Source organism: Erigeron canadensis, chromosome 8 (assembly GCF_010389155.1).
Source record: "Erigeron canadensis isolate Cc75 chromosome 8, C_canadensis_v1, whole genome shotgun sequence".
In the NCBI taxonomy this organism is placed as follows: Eukaryota; Viridiplantae; Streptophyta; class Magnoliopsida; order Asterales; family Asteraceae; genus Erigeron; species Erigeron canadensis.
In genome coordinates, this window is record NC_057768.1 from 30757997 (window position 1) to 30772025 (window position 14029).

At 33.0% G+C, this 14029-nt stretch overlaps 1 protein-coding gene and 1 pseudogene across 1 annotated transcript; one reads left to right on the forward strand and one right to left on the reverse strand.

Moving 5' to 3' along the window:
- The first annotated feature begins 5703 nt into the window (after positions 1-5703).
- On the forward strand, positions 5704-10483 carry LOC122610616 (annotated as a pseudogene).
- A 163-nt stretch (positions 10484-10646) lies between these two features.
- LOC122579209 (uncharacterized membrane protein At1g75140) lies at positions 10647-12933 on the reverse strand. The gene has a single exon (XM_043751326.1). The coding sequence runs from the start codon at positions 12751-12753 to the stop codon at positions 10801-10803; it is 1953 nt and encodes a 650-aa protein (XP_043607261.1). The 5' UTR covers positions 12754-12933; the 3' UTR covers positions 10647-10800.
- Positions 12934-14029: the final 1096 nt, after the last annotated feature.

Here is a 14029-nt window from a genome sequence, read left to right on the forward strand (position 1 = left end):
GCTTATGTCATCATTTTAATTAACTATAAATTAAAAATCCTAATAATCATTATCCAAATATATTATTATATTAGTATTTATATTAATTTGTAGAAAAAGTCTCATTAATTAATACTTTTTTTTGTTTTTCATCAATAATTTATATTTTTTAACCCTAAATATTTAATTTATATTTATTTTTAGCTATCAACTTGAGTTTTTTTTAAAACTGTTTTTAAAAAAAGTTACAAAAAGTATTTATGTTTAATTTTTTAAATTCACAAATCGTTACTCAAATCAAAAGTCCTAATTGTAATCAAATAATATAAAAACAATCCTAATTGTTATCTAATCATCATAGGACAGGTGATTGTAGGTATGGTCTCCACGGTAGACGTGCAGATTATCGTGGAGCACTTTCGATACGACAAAACCGATGCGAGAGGGAAAGTCAATAAGGAAGAAGCGGGGATTAGCCGCCTGTCCCGGAATGGAATGAGATGGAATAGAGAAAACGGGAAGTGCGCGCGGTTAGGAAGATTGGTCGCAATCTGAGCGGCAGAAAAATTGAGGATTTTTATTCTTTAAACCTATTCGTGTTATGTGTCCGCATCATGATCAAAAACATGTTCTTGAATGTCAAATACATGATCACAAGTTTGTTTATATTTCAATTCTTAGTTATCCTTCATAATAATATCACATTATGAGTACAACTGGTTTTAAAAAAATCTATAATAGTGGAATTGTAATAGCATGTGCCTTATAGAATGACTACGACATACAATTCCATCAATATGTCTCAACTAATAATAACAGTGATAAACCTGTGATTATTATACTACAACTTGCAAAGTATAACACTTAAAAAAAAAATTTAAAAATTATAAACTTTAATGAATTAAATGTATAAAAAAAATTTTAAAATCTAGTTATTATTACTAAAAGTATATATCTGTTTTCTATTTCTTTAATCTACAAGTTCATATTGTTTTGTGGAATACTATATGAACGAAGTTAATGGTATAATTTTATAAGTTATAATACTTGTAAGTGTTATGGATCAGTCATTGGCTTTTTATGATTAGCTAAAGTTAGTAAATTTTTTAAAAAATGTCGTGCTTTTAATATATGAAACTTTTCATGCATTTGTCAAATTACCTTCTTTAATATAGTAATTTGATGTGAACAGTGAAATACAAGTTCAGAAATATAATGCACAACCAAAACATCAAATGAATATATATTTAATAAACAACTAATATAAAAAGATTCTATCGGGATGGATTGGTTTGGGCCTTGGACTTTAAGTCAAGGGTTGTAGGTTCAAGGCTTGCTTTTGCTCAATTTTTTTTTTCACAATTCTAATGGAAAGGTTTTCAACATTTCTTTTTTGCTTTTAATTTTTTGTTTTCAATATATTTGGTTTAAGGATTGTTTCACATTTTCATGCATGCAGACATTGACTGCTCCAAATTTTACACTAACAAGTTCTTAAAAGTTAATAGTTATTAGCCTAAAATCAACCTTTTTTAGTTTTTTTAATTAGAGAATGTGTTTGGTATATTATCACCATACTCCTAAAGTCATTGTGTTCTTCCTATATGCGTAGTATTACGTGAATTTTTGTTTGGACCTTCACAATCATTAAGTTATCGACACCTTTAGAAGATAACATAAGGAAAGGAATGGAACTGGGCAGTGTCGTCTTTCATGGATTTTAGATCCCAATACCTTTCAGTGTCGTCTTCCACGGATTTTGGGTCCAGTATCTTTAAAAGATAACATAGTACACCTATTTTAGACATTTCATTATGATATTATCTAGCCAAAATATGTAACATCGCAATATATTTTTTTGGAAACTTCAAAATTTGTAAATCAAATATTGATTCAAGCATACGTTTTATCAAACCCCGGTAGAGAACCTACTAGTTTAAAATATTTCAATCAAAGTGGTAGTTTAGTAAACAGTATACACGTTTATGTTTATTGTATTACTAGATTTTGGTGTTATATTTTAATGGTAATGTTTATTTAAGGGATTAATTACGGGAAGACCAACGTATTTTTTTATTTATACACGGTTGCCCATTATACTTTTTTATTGACGAGGTTTACCCACATACTTTTTTTTTACACAGTTGACCAATATTACCGACTATCACAGGTAAACCGGTCAACTTTAGGTCAACCGTGTACCAAAAAAAAGTATGTGGGTAAACCTTATCAATAAAAAATTATAATGGACAACCATTTACAAATGATAAATTTAGTATGAATACATGTTAGAGTTTTTTCCAAAATGGAAGAAAAAAAAAAGCCCAAAGATTAACCTAATTGTTGTTAATTTTTCAATTATATATCTTTGTTGATCAAACTACAACATGATTTGTTATTAAGTTTTTTGTTTAGGCTTAATATAATAAATATCATAAACTTTAAAGCTATAAAACTTATTTTTTTGGGCTTAGCCTTGTGCCAATCTTTGCCACATTTTAAAAACGCCCCTAATAGATGTTAGGATGATTTACATATTTATCTTGTTTTTTAGAAATAATTACATATTTACTCAAAGTGTAAAATTTTAATACATAAATATAATGCTTCTACAACATGATTTAGATAGATATGTAATTATGCCTCAAAGGTAGGATATATATCTAAATCTCCCAATATTATGACTATACCAGAGCCGGCCCTGGGGGTGGGCTAAGTGGGCTACCGACCATAGCATCACAATCCTAGGGGGCAACAAGCCAAGGTCCAAACTAATATGTATAGGTCGAGTTAGAAATTGAGACTACGTCATAATAATTTAATTTAGTCATGGAAATATATTATTCTATATATGAAAGGAAAAATTAAGAAGAAAAAGAAAATAGAAGGAGAAGAAATCTGTAAGTGGTCATGGCTGAGAAAAGGTGCAGGTGGTTTGAGGTTGAAGATAATGTCCATTTATTATATTATTATTTCAAATTTGTATTTAGTGACCCATATTTTTTATATACTACACAATAAACCCTTTAGCTTTAAACTTTGTCTATATTAATACCAAACTTCTGATATTAAGTTCCATTACATATTTCAAATCAATTGGTTATGTTGTTACTGTAAGTATATTTATATATCGATTAGACATTAACTTAAACTTGGAATAAAATTTTAAATGTACATAAATTTTCATACTAATAACTCTTATAATTACTCCAAAAACTATAGTTATTATTTCAAAAAAAAACAACATATAAACAAGATACATATATCAAAAGCTAAGTAAAAAATATGCAAATAGTTTTGATCTAACAACATTATATTATATAATCAAATTACATTTTATTGAATTTCAAGTATCAACAACTAATAAAAACAAATTGTTGAATTTTGACTCATGTGATATATAATGGTAAGTTGCTTAGCAATTACTCGTATAAAATATCGAGATTAACATTTTAGCTAAGCAAGTTTGTATATTTTTTATATTTAACTGAGATGCGCGAATAAGTCTAGCTTGACTAGATTCTGATTACGTTTTTGATTAACACTTTATTTTGTATGGGCATTTTTTTAGTGTCTAGCCCTGAGCATAAAAAAACTCAGGACCGGCTCTAAACTATACACAGGAATACTGAACCGATTACTTGCAATTAGATTTGCATTTCTCTCTTATTACGTCCACTTTATAATTTGTCTAAGAATATGCGAAGTTTATCATATCATAATATTATATAAATAATGTCAACTTTTAGAATAAAGCCTCCTCTAAAAGTGATTTAAAGCTGACTAAGCATGCAATGATGCAACATTGCAACTTGAATGCTTCCGTCAAAACCATTACTATCTTTTTATTTATTTATTGCGATTCACTAAAGTTAAAACCCAATTTTATAGATAAAGTTAGCATTTGAACCATTGGATTAAAATCAAAGATCAAGATTCAAAATTCATATTGAAATATTGACATTTGATTTTAATCCAAAGGTCAAGATGTTCTCAACTTTTGCTATGAAGTTGAAAACAACTTTAGATGATCTTTATCCTTTTTTTTTTTTGAAAATCTATAATAAAATCGTAATCACGTGATTAGCTTTGAATAAAAAAAATGAAAAAAAAGTTCATGAAAGTTATTTCATATCTATTTTCAATAGGGTCCGCTTTATATAATAGTAAAGATAAAGATAAAAATTATTATATTTTAATATATTTATGAAAAATACAATAATTTATTCAAAGAGTCCGCTTATAATAGAAAATATAAAGATAAAAATTATTATATTTTACTATATCTATAAAAAATACAATAATTTATACATACTAGGTGGAAGATCTATAAATAACAATTATTTAATATTTAAGATAAAAAACTTTTTTTATGTGTATATCTACCCACTCAAAATTTTAAAAAACAAAAATAAAATTGTTTTGACCCCTATAAGATGTTCGAGTTCCACCCATAGTAAATTAATACATCATCACAAGAAGGGCACTCTCGCAATGCGACGATTAGCGACGGATGGTGGTGGTGGCGGCGGTAGTGGTGGTAACAGTGTGGTTATTAATGTAAAAATAAGTAGTGTAGTTATTTTAACACTGTGTTCTTGAGTTTTTGTGAAAGGAGAAAAGAAAAGAATCCAAGTGATTTTAAAAACAAGTTGAGTTCTTTTTTTTTTTTTTTAAAGTTGGAAAGGAAATAAATTGAAATGATTTCAAAGGAAGTTTTAGTTGTTTTTGTTTAGAAAATCTTCCTTCCATTATTGGGATGATTTGGAAGGACCAAATCTTATCTGTTCTTATCATATCAATTCTTTTATTGTCTTAAAAAAATGGACTCAAGAACATAACATAAGATGATAAGAGTTAAAGGATGTATATTATAAATAACTTCATGAAAGAATATTAGGTGAAAATATTTTTAAATTAGTGAAAAAAGGAGAGCATGTAGTTAGGATAGATAAGGTTGAAAAATAGTTTAGGGATATCTTGGAGTAGATTTAGTGTGAGCTGAGAAAATGTGTTAAAAATTAAAGGTATTATAGGCTTTTTAAAGAAGTTAAAATGAAGGATGAATAGTTTGTTTTATTAAATAATAATGTGGTTTTCTCATGGGGGGTCTCAAGTTCGAATCCTGTCACATGCAAATGTGGTGAGGGAGCTTTAGCAATGCACAATGCTATACTCATCTAACACATAAGAGGCAAACTTTTAGGGCATTGACACGAGTCAAACCGGCATGAACGCATCTGCATGAAAGGAATTCTATTTATCCGTTGCTATCTTTCAAAATAAAATAAAATAAAAATGGTACCAGTATCACTGACCCTACTAAATATACAAATTGCATATATGTCTAAACACAAATTTTTTAAAATTAAAAAATACAAGTTTTTTGAAAGAATATGTTTAATAAAGATCTTAAACGCAAATTTGGAAAGTTTTTTGAGGATATTACAAAAGGAAGGAAATACGATCTCCCTTGTGTGCCAAGCAATCGATGATTTCTCACTAAAACCCGACAATGTAATAAGTAACAATCATCAGTATAAATACCGAAAGTTTCAACCTTCCTATACACATGTTTATAAGTTTTCTACTTATAAATCGCTATTAATTTCCTTTAACAACCCTAATCTAGTTCATGTAAATCATCACCAGTTTTACTGTTCATCCTGGGCTTTCCCAGTCGATCAGAAAAGCGGGGGTTACAGAGAAATAGATATTGAAAAGATGGAGGAAATTACTTGTGGAGTGTGTGCTGAAAACTTGGAATGGGTTGCCTACGGATCGTGTAAACACCAAGTCGTTTGTTCTATGTGTGTTGCCCGTCTTAGATTCGTGTGTAAGGATCGACGATGCTGCATTTGCCAAACGGAGTCTACTCGAATCTTCGTTACCAAGGTTTCTTAGTTCTTATTCTTTTGATGTTTATTGTTGATTACATTATTATTATGCATACTTTTCGTCAAGTTGATGCTCTTAAACAGCTTCTGATTGTTCTATATATGGTTGCACATATGCTGTAGGCTTTGGGCGATGACACGAAGACGATAGATGACTTTTCAGTTTTCTCTTTGCAAGAGAAAGAAGGTCTATCTGGGTCATATTGGTGCCATGAAGACACACAGTCATACTTTGACGATTTAAATCAGTAAGAAAAGATAAAGGCAATGTGTAGGTCTTCTTGTAGTATCTGTTACAGGATGGTGGAAAACGCCAGTGATCTTAACGATCATTTGCGCTACGACCATATGTTGTCTATGTGCAGCTTGTGCCTGGAAAGAAAGAAGGTCGTCTTTTCGATTTCCAACCTTTTACGACTTTTTTTTTGTCCATTTATGTATGGATTCTTTGCATGTTTCTGAGAATAGTTGTTTGACATGATTTCATCTGAACCGCGTCAGGTATTTCTTTGTGAACAAAAAGTTTATAACAAAGCCCAATTAGAGCAGCATATAAACACGGGCGACTCTGAAGTAGATGGAACTGAAAGTGAAAGAGGCGGCTTCCAGGGGCATCCATTATGTGAATTCTGTAGGTTGCCGTTTTATGGAGATAACGAGCTTTACAACCATATGAATACTGCACATTATACCTGTCATATATGCCGAAGGTAAAAATCATAGCCTTGTATAGTTTGAGCCATCTATACAACTAAGAAAACTTGTTTAAATTATTAACTTTCTAACCCTTGCAGACAAAATCCAGATCAGCACGAGTATTTCAAAAATTACAATGACTTGGAGGTACATTGAGAAGAATTCGATTCACTGATATTGTATTGTTGCCTCATTGCTGTTGTGGGGATTTGGCTCATGAAGTTGTTATTTTGCAGATCCATTTCAGCCAAGTACATTTTTCGTGCAAGGATGAGGAGTGCCTTTTTAAGAAATTCGTCGTCTTTAAATCTGAACCTGAACTGAAGGTACCCCCTCCTTTCAAATATAAAAACAGAATACTAGACTACACAGACCTCCGACTCATAAGGGGTAGAAAGTAGAAACACCTTTTTTAGGCTTCAATCTTGTAACTCCTGTTTTTCTCTTTGATCTGCAGACACACAATGCTCTAGAGCATGCAAGTCATATGCAACGAGCAAACCGCAAGGTGGTTCTGCAGGTATGACTTCTTGCTTTCAACTTAACTAGTTTTGTATCCCGGGCTTCGCCCCAAGAGATATAACGTCAAGTATATTTTAGATCGTTTACATAAGCATAGCATGAAACTAAAAAAGTTACAACTTCAATAACGAACTTGAGATTTTTATATGTTATTGTTTTTGTTTTCTTATACAATTTCTTTTCCTTTTGGTTTTAAAGTAATATATTATAAAATTTTATTCAACTATTAGAAAGTTATAATCAGTAACATAATTTATACCTTTAGAAAATATATATTAAAAAGAAATATAGAAGCTAAAAATTGTAATTACTTGCATATAATTGTAATGCGATCATTTTATGTTTAGTGTTAATGACAAACTTATATAGCAAATACCAGCAAATAATTAGATAAAGATATGAATTATATCATTTAGTTAAAATTTTATTTTCATTAAATATAATTATTCAAGTATGTAAATATAAACAAAATAAGTGTTAGAAAGTAGTAGTAGCAAAACAAAAGAGCACATCCAGCCACCTATTTGTTGTTATCATTGCAAGTGGAAATCCATTTCCCCATTTATCTAGACACTTGCCGAGTGATTGACTACGTGTTAATAATTTCATATTTAGAAGTACCTATGTCTTCATCAATCTTATTAAACAATTTTAAAGCCCTTCACCACTTTCACTTCATCTTCAATCCCTCCAGTGCACCTAACATCAATCTTCCACACACTGGTCCACACCCCTATCAATTCTTCACTCAACCGATATGATGTGAGACTCTTTCATTCCACTTTCTTTATTCCACATCAAATCTCTTGCACTTCAACACTTCTTTAATCACAAATAAGAATCATTGTTTTCCTTCACTTCACCTTCTTCAAAATCCACACTATTATCAACAACATAACCGATTCCCTTTCATCTTCTATCGTCCCTTCTCCGGCGTTGACTCATTTCCAGAAAAAGGACAACGCGGTTGTTGCCCTATGGTTTATATGGATGTCGCTGGTGGTTGACCAACGATTGTTTGGTGTTTAGATCCGGCACGACAACCATTTACAAAGAGTAAAAACATGTATGTTCGTCGACGGTGACAACAATTAATACGGTAAGGTTTTGAAGATTTTTTCGAAAACTTTATTATCTATTTTTAGTTTAGATGTGAAAGTTGGGTAGATTTGTATTTGAAAGATAAATAACTCTGTTGTGTTGCTCTGCTTAGAATCAGAAGATGACTAAGAAATAATGGAGAAGATGAAGGCAGATTGAGTTTGGTGGCTAAATTTGGATAATTCGAAGTTTGTGGCTGAATTCAAAAGAGGCTAAAAGCAAAGACAAATATAAAGAAAATTTAGAAGAGAAGAGGAAAAAAAAGGTCAAATGTTATGGGGCCCACAAAAATATTAAAATAAAGAAGAATGTGAGAAGGCACACAAACCATCGCACGGGTTTTAATTGATATATAGGGAATTGTGTCAGGTAATGGGTCAAAACAAGTTTGTCTTGAAACAGGCCTTTCTGTAGTACATGTTGGGTTTGGGTAATGGATAGATATAGACTTCAAGTGACTTTGCAACCCTTTTGACATGTTCTCCTTGTACATAGTTTTCCATTGGCCCATTTGACGCATTGGAGATGAGATAAACCACAACAAAAACTGACACATTCATAAGTAAATTTGTAAACTTGACACCTCTAATTTCTAACTTTTTATCGATAGATTGATAATAGCTTATTGGCAACTCACAGTTATTTACTTCCATTACTTGCATAGTTGCATCTAGTCTACAGTTGCTTTGTTTATATGAGGATATCCATATCCTGACTGTACCATTTTTTGGTTTGGACACCCAGTTGACAACTAATTTCACATACCGACAAACCAACTTTGAAGATGAATCATTTAGAGGAATTGAAACGAGCCTTGAAGATGAACAATTTCGAGAAATTGAAGCCAGCCTTGAACAATTGCGAGCAACTGAAGCTAGCCTTGAAACAGCTAATGCAAATACCAGATTTCCTGAAGCACCATCCCTGATAGATCCTACTACTACTGATAGTATCGATCCATTAATTCAGCCATTTGAATCACTAGCCATATATTCTGATCGACCTTCAGGTTATCCGTTATCTATAGCCATACTCCTGGAAATTCAACATTGGAGCACCCTGCTCGTACAGCCCGAAGCCCAACTGCAGCTATACTGAGGAACACTTCAGGGGAAATCTACGCCAGGTCACACAGACCTAGCAATGCAACATCGGAGGGCTCCTCCTTCCCTACACTCTTCAAGGGTCCTGCCCGTACAGCCCGAAGCTCCACTTCAGGCTTACTGAGGAACACTTCAGGGGAAATCTACGGTGAGTCACACAGGCCTAGAAGTGTGACATTGGAGGGCTCCTACTTCCATCCACCCTTCACAGGCCCTGCTCGTACTGCCCAAAAGCCCACTGTAGGTTTAGCGGGGAACACCACTGAGGAAATCCATGCCATGTCACATAAACCTAGAAATGACAAATTGGAGGGCTCCTGCCCTCCACCCTCCACAGGCCCACCTCGTACTGCCCGAAAGCCCACTGCAGGGTTACCAAGAAACACTATGGCTGAAATCTATGCCGGGAGAACAAAAACGAAGTCAATGCCCTCAATAAGAGTATCCCTTGGCTTGCAGCAACCCGTTAATAAAGACCGGCCCTCATCAACTTCAGTTTCTATCCCTGCAAATACCAATCAAAGAAAGTCAACAATCAACCAGGTTCAAGCCCCACCTTGTGCCTGCTCTTCAACTTCTAGCAGCTGGAAGAGCACGAGCCAAATCAATCATTCCATATCAGTCCCAAATTTGGTTGATACTGGCCCGGTATCTGATTTTCCTCCAGTATCAACATTGCAGGCATGCAATGTGACTCCAAATGGACAGTCAGCGCAAAGTACGAAGGAATTTGATGCTGCAAAGAAATTAAGAGAACTAATACTTGCGGGTTTGAATCATGATCAAGATAAATATGCTACTTTTAATGAGTTATCTTTGCAATACAGGCAAGGTGTTATCAATGCAGAGACGTATCTGGTGCATGTGGAGCAGTTTGGATTGTGTCATCTTGTTCATGATCTGATTAATGAGGAAGAGCTTATTGCTGTCTACGATGCCCAGTCAAACCATGATTTGTCCAAAAGAAAATGAGCGGGACAATAAAGGGAAATCTGTTGCTGCTGATAATAGCAATTCAACTACGTTAACTAAGCACCTTAAGCATAGTTCAGGAATCACAATCTAAGTGTGTCTCTTATTGTAAAAGGGGTACCAGATTACTGGTGTTCTAGTGACAGTGATAGTTTAGTGTTTTTACTTGCTATTTGGATCTTATATTAAATTTTACTTGATATTCTTGACAAATTTAATCAATTTATTATGGTAGTTATATGCTGCACAAGTGATTCATAAAATTATATATACATGATAATGGAGATGTTTTCGTAATTAATTACTATGATTTTAAGTCCTTCAAAAGGAATGGGACAACAGGGATGGCAAAACAGAAAGTGGAAAAAGTTGACAATTATAACAAAATAACTTTGCTTATAAAACTTGTGATTATTACTTTCTTCCTAAAATAACGGATCACATACATAGTAAAGGACATACATATGCATTCTTAAACAGCTTACAGCCAGATATCGATGATCCAAAGTTGCAGAAGGAAATATGTGTGGTTAACTGCCATGATCGTCCACAACTTGACTGTTTACAAATAAACTCTCTCTTCTTTGGCCAAAACCACTAGATTCAATATTCGACCCTCTATATTTCAACTCCGAGCCTCTGAAATCAGGGTCTACCGAGGTGGGTCGCGGGTTCTGTTCGATAGAGGTTGGTCTATACGAATTCCCACCAGGACCTGTGTACCGTGTTGGTGAGCCATACCTTCTTGGTGGCCCTCTTAATCCACCACCGCTGCCATTGCTGCCACTCCCAACACCACCACCAGCACTACCCCCGCTGCCACCTCTAAGATCCATAATGTCATGATTTCTCGAAGTAGAATCCCCAAAAGATCTCTCCCCAGGACCAGAACTAGTACCAGATGGAGCTCCATTCGTAAATGGATCATCCGGGCCCCATGAGGTCAAAGCTTCCTTCTTATTAGCGAAAAAATGCCACGCTACAAAAAGAAAGAGTATGAAAAACAAGACGGGAGTACTCCATAACATGGTGTTGAATTCACCTTTTGTAACGGGAAGATTAGAACGATACATTCCGATATACCCATTTCCTAAACTTAAAATCACAAGCTTTTCATGGTCACTAGCGATTAATGGTATCAAATCATCTTTTTTAGCATTTAATCTCCCCAATGCTCGATAATTCAAAAATGAAGCTATAATTTCATCAAGCCCAGCCGAAAACACAAGACGTGGTAAACCAGCTCTCACATAAAGCTGCGAAGAGACATTATAAACAAACACCTTTTCCTGACTAACAATAAGAAAATAACCTTTAATTGCTTCAAAAGCTAAAGGCCCATGATCTATATCAAACTTCTTTTTCGATCTTACACGACACTTGAAATTCATCGAGTCACCATATATAAGCAAATGCACTAACTCACCTCCCGATGTAAATCCATAAGCCTTACCTCTATCCGACGCATCAAAAATATAATTCAAAGCATATGATCCATTAAAACCTTCACACGGAGCTTCCCTAAGCTTCATAGCCCTCAAATCCAACGACCCAGCGCCAGTTTCCGTCAAAAACAACAACTTCTGTTTCAAGAATGCGAGGGGACGACTACTAGGAACAAGCGTTCCTTTCACCGTACCACCCTCTTTAAAAACCTTAATCTTCCCATCCACATCAATTGACACAATATACTTCACCCTCCCAATATGATGAAGCTCCAATATGCTTATTGGCGACGACCCAACTTCTGGATCAAGTTTAAGCACCGTCTCCCTCTCAAGCAAATTCAACTCATCACCATTCGGTATTTCCCAAACCTTATGTACTAAAATAACCCCATTCCCATGTCCCGTAACCACTACACTCTCGTTCCTAAAAACCGAAAAATAAGACAATATCGACGTCACAGGTGAACTCGTCCGTGTATCGAACTGCAACATAACCTCACCGTACCTCGTAAACACATAAACCTTCCCAACATCATCACCAACAGCAATATACTTACTCAACCCTTCAACATCCTTAAACGGCAAAACATTAAGAAAAGTCGCTTTCGTTTCAAGTTTCACAGCCGAAACAAACTGAAACCTCTCGGACCAAAACAAACTATGTTTCGTAACCGACACAGCACCTAATTGTTTGTTTTCTCCACTTTCATCATCAACAACAAACTTTTCGTCTTTCGATTCGAGTCCCGGGGTTTTCTCATCACTATCAAACTTAGATTCCTTAAATTCCGGAACAACAACAGGTGATAAAACACGTGATTCTAGTTTTGTAACTAATTCTGTTAAGTTTTTAACAACCTCGTCAAGCTGTCCTAATTGTGATACATGTTTATTTAGTACATTTATAATATGTTCTATAGTCACTTTTGGATCTGTTATTGTTGTTGTATCAACTGAACTACTATTAGCATTTGAAATGAAAGTAAATATTAAGAAAAAATAGATTAAGAAATACTTGCCTTTGAAATTATCCATAGGTGGATTAATACATGAGATTAGTGTGTGTGTGATTGAAATTAAATCACGAAATAAGTGTGAGTGAGATCGAGATTATTGGTGATGGAAAGTGTGTTTGTGTGAGTGAATTTAGGGCATAAAATTAGATTTTTTTTTTTTTTTTTTTTTCAGGGGGTGTGATTTGAGATTATTCAGCTGTAGCCGCCCATGAGGATGTCACCTGAAGTATGGTCAAAAAGAATTGTATATTTTAATTAGTTAGGTCCAATCTTTTGATTAACGAAAATAATTAATCTTTTTATCAAAGTAATTAAAAATTCTTCTAACATGTATAGAAATAGAGAGATAACATTAAGAAATAGATTGTGTAAAAGCCACATGTTTTTAACTTAAAATTTTAGGAGGATTTTTAAGTTTTTAAAAAAGTTTCGGAAAAATAATAACTATCGTGAATAAAAGATTATTCATACCAAGAGTTCATTATAAAAATTTACCAAGATGTCATTAACAAGACTTTCTTTTAAGTTAAAAATAAAATAATTATCAATTCATTATTGATCAAGACTAACATGTAAAAGCCTATTTATTTATAAAAGCATAATATACTTGGACGAATAAATGATATATGTATTAATCAAATATTTTGTTTATTAAGTTAAAAACTTAAAATCCTCAATAAACTTGATAAGATTATAATTATTTTTTTTAAATAGGCTCATTGGATCCAAATCAAATAGCCCAAACTCATGTAAACTAAAAAATTGATAATGTGTATTGTTATTGTTGTTAAAATGTTATTACACATTTGAAATATGGTATATTTTACCGTTATTGTAATCTGAATTTTTTTTGGTAAAATTTGTTTTGCGTTTTTATCATGGCAACGAATTTTAAACAACCATAACTTTCACCCCATAATGTTAAATCTTTGGAAATAATTAATCCTCTTAAAATAGTAGCCTAAAAATTCTCCTAGCTAATAGATGAAGACATGTGGCAAAATCAGGAAGTAAGATTAGGAAAGAGAATTAATGGAAACCACATGTCATCTTTTTATAGTTTTATGAGGATTTTTAGCTAAATCTTTAAGAGGATTTATCATTTTCCTAAATCTTTTACTCACTTGCTTTTATAAAAGTACTACATTAAAATTGTTAATGGAACTGGTAACATATTAATAAAACCGTCATTAATCCACCATATAAATGTGAAAAATGTTACTCAAACCCAGGTGAAACATCATGATTACAAATTTTTGAATTTCATCGCAAACATTTATGTAACGTGAAAGTGT